We start from the raw sequence: 6,975 nt of genomic DNA on the forward strand, positions 1-6,975 counted from the left end.
GTCATTGACAGTTGACAGTAAAAAAAATAAAACCAGGTAAGTAGTTTTTTTCTTGTTTTTCATGTGTATTCTTTATTTAATATCATAAAAGCAGCTAAAATGTAAAAACAGCAAACTTTTTATGTTAGTTAAGATTAGATTAGGGGAATTAAAGAATAACAATAATAAAAATTTTTCCCAAGGTACGCTCACGAGTAGCTTATGTGTAATGTAATTCAATAGTGTAACATGAGTTGCACGTTCACCAAGTGATCTATAACTTATAATGGTGCGAATAATAGTTAGACAAGGTTCAACATGCAATAAAACAATAAAATTTAAGTATAAATAGATGTATACTGTTAAGATATTTATGATAAATAAATGTAGTTTCAAATTACAATTTGAAGTCGTTGCACGTTCACCAAGTGATCTATAACTTATAATGGTGTGAATAGTTAGACAAGGTTCAACATGCAATAAAACAATAAAATTTAAGTATAAATAGATGTATACTGTTAAGATATTTATGATAAATAAATGTAGTTTCAAATTACAATTTGAAGTCGTTCTAGGAAGAAAAAAGTAATTTAGATTTATTTCATTCTTTTTCTTGTAGTTATGAGGTCAGTAAAATTGAGCAACCTTGTATAAAATTAGGTAGAAAAAATAACAGATAAAATATAAAGTTTTACTGAAAAAAGTTTGAAATTTATTTAGAAGGTTTTAGAAATTAAACAAATAAAATTTGAGATTTTTGAAAAGTATTTTTTATCTTAACTAGTATATAGAAATACTGTATATATATATTCACTGACAAATCCTTAGTAAAAATATTTCTTTAAAAAATCTGATTTTTTGTATACAAAAGACTTAATGTTTACTAAACGTTTTGTGAAGATACACAAAGGGCATTAAAAGTTATAATATGAAAACTATGACAAAAACAAAAGTGGTTACGAGTTTGTCAATTCAACCAATTTCATTGTGAGAGAATTAATTATGAAATTGTTAGAAATAAGAATAAATGTTTGCTTATTTTACTTAAGTTAACTCAAAAAGGCTTAAAAGAAGTGTTAACAGTTTCATAATTTCTTTATCATGAAAACATTAAAACCAAAGTTTATTCATAGAGCTAACTTAATAAGATTGGAACTAATACATGTTATTTTTGTGATGATATGATAAATTTCAATGAAATTAAAAATCTGCACAACCCAGCTATATTCTAAACTTAGAAAAAAGTTGTTTTGGTGATTGGAATGTTGAAGAAACAGTTAAAAGTGCACAGAACATTTTAATTATCTTTAAATAAAAAGGTTTTAAGTTACACACCACTTCTGTCCTTTTTTTTTTTATAGGAGTTTGATATACTGAATTATTCCTTGAGCAGTGCTCGGATCTTCTTCCGAGCTGACCTCACAGCTGCTGAAGAAAAGGAGATAAAAAAAGGTAATTGGAAATAATTTTATAGTGTAAAAGATGGCAATTTTTCCAACCTGTACAGAAAGACAATAAAATATGAACTGAAAATAATAAATAAAATGGACTTAAAACTAAGCTAAACTTCATACTAGCTGGTTGTGGTAAAATAAAGTACAAAAGATGTATGTCTTTGAATCTATCAAGTAAAATAGATAAAAAAAGTAAATGAACTGATGAGATTTTGATTATTAGAGTGAAGTTGTGTATTTTATCCTATTAATTTTGAATTGTTTAACAAAAATTTGTATATTTTCACTGGATAGCTATTTTTGTCCTCAGGATAACCAACAACAATCTTTTTGTATTATTTTTTTTACCTTTTCAAGGTCACTAACAAATTGCCGGGTCCACATAAAGGTTCTACCATGACTTATTTCATAAACAGACAGATTTCTAAAATGTTTTAAGCTGTTTTTTTATTCGTAAGCTTAAAACTTTTAAATTGTCTGTCATGATAAAATTTAAAATGACATATCACGTAAAAATGCTAGAGTGATATAAATATAATAAACTTTGTAGCATTTATGGATTTATTTATAAATTTTAATAATGTTTTTCTTTTTTTTATTTGATTTATTGTGGTAATCTATCAAAAACAAACTTATCTTGAAAAATAATTGAATAAACAAATAAAAGAAGGGAAATATGAAGCATAATTTGGCAATAATTACATCTGTACTGTTGAATCGTTATTATTACTAGAAGTGTTCAAATAGAGCTTATCCTTGCTTTCTTTAGCTTTAGGATAAGAGGGTAGTTCTTACAGTTTAGTGAAAACATAAAAAAAGGCTCAGTGATTAAAATTAGTCTTTGACACATGTCTGTTGAAGTGTGTCCTTTTATAACTAGTGAAACACTGTACTAATTGTTACCAAACGTAGCATGTATTCTTAGGGCCTCTGAAGAACTGGCATCGAGGTGGGAGGTGGCTTTTAAATCTGATCTTCCTATGCATTTAATGTGCATAGTATTTACAAAAATATCAGATCATCCAGTGATGGTAACATGGAAAATACATAAAAATAATTTCTTACATCTTAGAAGAGTAGTTTATTGAAAAGAATTCCTAGAATGTTAATATTCTGTCTGATAATAATAATCAAAATAAATGCTCAGAAAATAATAAGTTTGTTTTGTTTTTAGGAGATAAAAATGATCAAGAGAAGACTGGAAACAGAACTGAAAAATCCCTAGGTATGTAAACCTCTTCCTTTTGATTTTGTAGATGTAACTGTTTTTTTATATCATATATTTTTCAAGTTTTTGATGTTGGACCTACAAATTTATTCAATGTAGAAGGTCATTTATATTTGCATGTGCAGCCCTCGAAAGTTAGGCTTGAAGGGGCTCTTGCAGTGGAATATTTTATGTAACTTTTGTAAATAATTCCAAAGCTAAACAGATTATTATTATTTTTTGTTGTTGTTCACATAGCTATAATTTGTCATTTACATTTTACTGGTGTCCCTGGGGATAGTTAAAATTAATTAGTGTAAATTGATCTGAAGATGTGCTATCTCTTTACAAGTGTAGTGTTATTGGCACTATGAAAGTGTTTAGGAAAACAAAACAAAAACTGTTTAACAGCATCTGTCATGGCTTTAGGGTTATTGTTATGACATGAGATAAAAGAATTAATGGAAAATAACTTATATATGGGAATATGAATTTAAGATATTTTGTTTAACATTATTTCATCAAAATATTTTTCTTCTAAATGCTGTTTCTTTCATTCCAAAATATAACTTAAAAAATTAGCCTGCTGGATTTATTTTTGTTGCAGCAACTGTAATATTAGGCTACAGGTTTTGCTTGCAAACTTACTGGAATGAAATGCTAATATTTAACCTCAGTGTTGAGTAAAAATATTTTTATGTAACCATTTTTCATTCAGCAAAATGAAGATGGTAAAAAAAACAAACATCAGTAGTACAATAACATAGAAGGCAAAGCTCCCAATACAGTCTTATCTCTTCTTACACAAAGCTATCTCACTTTTCTTTCTGCCTCCTCAGTATTACTAAAAAATTTTAGCACTCAGCACACCATTCTATATACTGTTTACGACTATACTTCATTGACACTTCAATGCCTTTTTCAAGTTTTCTTGTACAGTGTTTGCATTCAATTGTTTCAGTTTTTTTTTCATTTGTTTATTGTTACCGAATTATATGGTAACTTAGAATGACTTCGTAATTCAATGTATCGACAACAGTAGTTCCCATTACTGCAGAAAATGCTTCTGGTATGACTACTCCGGCACATCGGTTTTGACTTTATCTGCTGAGGAAGTACAGGCCTTAATTTGTAGGGAGCTAGATTCGCACATTCAGTTCGCAATTTCTTCTCATTACCAACCTAACAAAGTTGCTGAAGATGAATGCAATCAAGGAGAAAAAATTGGATTCACTTTTTCTGGCACCTTTTTATTTTGGTTTGTCACACTAAACCTTTTTTTTTAACTGCTGGTTATTCAGGTGTGTGGTATGTTACATGTTTCCTTTTCCTCCTAGCTTGCGAACATCGTTGATTGGATATTTATTACCTCAGCTACAGAAGATGACGGAAGTTATGTTTTCACCCCTGTGCGTGTGTGTTTATCAGCAAGATTTCTCATAAACAGCTAAATGGATTTGGACGAAAGTTGGTATACATTTAAACTATGACACAGTTTAGAAGTTATTAGTTTTTTTAGGGTTAAAGGTCAAAGTCACGAAAAATATATCTACCTGTTGACATGGGGACTGATTTTTCACATTATTTTTGCCTTATAACTCAGTCAGAAATGATCGGATTTTGATGAAACTTGGTGGACATGTGTAGAATATTATTCCTCATTGTCCTGCCTAAAATGGACCATATCCATTGAAAATGATAGGCATAAAGACACGTTTTTGTCTGGAGGAGGTATGAACTCTACTGAGTGCTCCTCTAGTGCTAATGTTACCAGAATCCTCTACCATTCCTCTTATGTCTTCCTATTTTCAAATTAGTTCTTCCTCCCTAAGACCTCTGTTGCCCAGGAAGGCCATTTGGCTTTCACACTCATTTCTTTACCTTCCATCTCCTACCTGTACTCTCATTCTGATCCCATTTGGCTTCTTTGTCAGGTTCGCTCCCACAGGTTTGATGTGGCATGTTCTGCCTCATTTTGGGTTCACATTCCCAACCTTTTATTCCCTGGATCCCTTCTGTTTCCTGTGATCTATCACCTGTCACATTAACTGGTTTAGTTAGTCAATTCCTTAGGCTGATGTATTCAGACTTATCCATGGAAGATTACTGTCTCCTCAACGTTTCTTCTCATCAAATTTGTCATATTGCCATGTTTGGTTGCTCATCTTTCCTGTCCGTTGGAAGAAATTGTTCAGGCTGAAATCTGAACTACTTTGTATTCCTTCTTCACTCACTATCTGCATTATCTAGCTGTATCTTTCTGAGGTGGATATTGTCTCCCTCCTGTGGCATTTCTGCATATATTATGTTTGCCTTTGACTTGGGTATCTTTTGCCAATATTTTGTTTTTCTTTTCTTTTCAAGGACCCTTTTTTTTACTACTAATAGGATCCTGCTCTGTGGTGAGCATTGCCTGGTCAGGTGTGCTTTCACTCAAACCTGCACTATATACTGGTGGATCTATAATGCTCACTGTAGAAATAGGGTGTTCTGCAAGATCACTAGTGGCATGCCTAGTGGTATATATTTATGTGTCTCTAGGTGTCTGTAAGTTTAATTCAATAGTGGACCATTACTCATTGACTATCATGAGTAAAGCAAAAGGGGGATTTCTGCTCATCCCTGTTGACCAAGGAAGCTTCCTCCTGAGTGTGAAGTAGAAATTTACATTACAATACAACCAAGCATTTACTCACTCAGTGAGAAGAGGGAAAATCTGGGTTCTCTCCTTCCCTTTCCCCTGAATACATATTTCCAGGTGGACTGAATGTCGGTTAGAGCAGGACCAACCTGCACAGAATCCTCCTCGTAATACCTGGTTCAGGATGACACCACCATGTTCCCACAGTTTAGTGCAGTAGAGGCCCCTTTCTTGTTCATTCCGAATGCAGGAGGTTTCCTTCCTTGATCCTATGGTTGAGTTTGGGGGACTTCATCTACCTTGTAATTCCAGCAACAGGACATACGTACACTGTTCCTACAGGTGAGCAAATGTTCCACATCCTATTCTGGTTGCAGGATCTGTCTTCCCTGCATTTGCAGTTGGGTGAGTTATGATTTCTGCTCTTAATACCAGTTACAGGTATTGCCCTCTTCTTACGGTTGGGTTTAGGCAATGACACAACCCCGTAATGCTGGGTTCAGTTTGTTTTACTTCTTGCTCCTATCATGGTTTTGGGAGTTTGTCTGATTTCAGCAGAATGCTAACTTCCTCTTCATAATTTCGTTTGCTTGACATAAAACACTCTGTTTACTTACAGTTAGGGTTGGTGTGTGTATATATATCACATGGTTCACAAGCCCTAGCTACAATGTTTATGTTACTCTAATTTTGTTTTTATCTGGGTTGTTCTCAACCTTCTAATGCAGAGGATGGGTTGTGGAACCTCATCTGTCCATTTGAGGTTGGGTAGATACCTAGCCATGGCTAGATGTTTTTCTCTATCATTATATTTCAATGAACTGTCCCTTGACTTGCCAATTCTCCTTTTGTGGGTATCAAATTCACTTCAAGACCATATTGGAAGTAAACATTTTCTTACACTGAAAATGTATTTCTGATAGGTACTTACTTCCTCCCCACTGCTGGTATTATTCATTTTTGATCCTGCCAATTCTTGAAAGTGAGGAGTGAGTAGGAAAATCAGAGGGAGTTAGCTAGCTGTGTCAATATGGGTAGTGCAATGCTATTGGTGGAGGGTGGTCACATGCTATATACATGTTTAAAAGTGGCACATAATTTGTGGGGTATATAAACTGGTGCACTTAGTATTACAATTTTTTAGCAATGCTGAGGAGCAGAAAGAAGATTGAGATAGCTTTGTGTGAGGGGAGGAAATTCATTTTCAGAGTAAGAAAATGTTAACCTCTGTGAGTGCTAAGACATAACAGAAAATAAAGGAATGAGAAATACTGTCGTATTTTTTAATTATTTTGATGAAACATTTAATATTTGCAAAAATACTCATTAGTTATCCGTTATAATGCTTCTTGTATTTTAAATATTATAAAATTGGTGAAACATTAAGCTTGTAATAATGCTTCTTGTATTTTAAATATACTGAACCGCAAAAGAAACGTCGCATATTTCGAAAACTATAATTTTCAAAAACATAGAAAAAATTAATTGATTTATTTTGGTTAAGGTAAATTACACCTAAACGATGCTACGAGTATGTTTAAATCTCCGTTACGGCTGACTGCACTCATTCGTTCTGTTGTCCTAATGTTGGTTTTGCTTGGTCCGAGGGACACGTTCCGCATGAAAATTTCAAGATGATGATATGCACGTTGAATCCGTGCCTTATTAGGGGTATTTAAGACGTGTAAAGTTTT

General features: G+C 32.6%; 1 protein-coding gene across 2 annotated transcripts in view; it reads left to right on the forward strand.

The window, feature by feature from the left end:
- The window catches only part of LOC106463761 (WASH complex subunit 4-like), a 77,595-nt gene that overhangs the window by 65,444 nt on the left and 5,176 nt on the right, over window positions 1-6,975 (forward strand). For both annotated transcript variants that reach the window (XM_022391342.1, XM_013923826.2), the window contains exons 30-31: window positions 1,341-1,431; window positions 2,608-2,658. In XM_022391342.1, the coding sequence (XP_022247050.1) occupies window positions 1,341-1,431; window positions 2,608-2,658 (142 nt within the window). The remainder of the gene's footprint in view (window positions 1-1,340; window positions 1,432-2,607; window positions 2,659-6,975) is intronic.

The sequence above is a fragment of the Limulus polyphemus genome, unplaced genomic scaffold (assembly GCF_000517525.1).
Source record: "Limulus polyphemus unplaced genomic scaffold, Limulus_polyphemus-2.1.2 Scaffold1475, whole genome shotgun sequence".
Classification (NCBI taxonomy): Eukaryota; Metazoa; Arthropoda; class Merostomata; order Xiphosura; family Limulidae; genus Limulus; species Limulus polyphemus.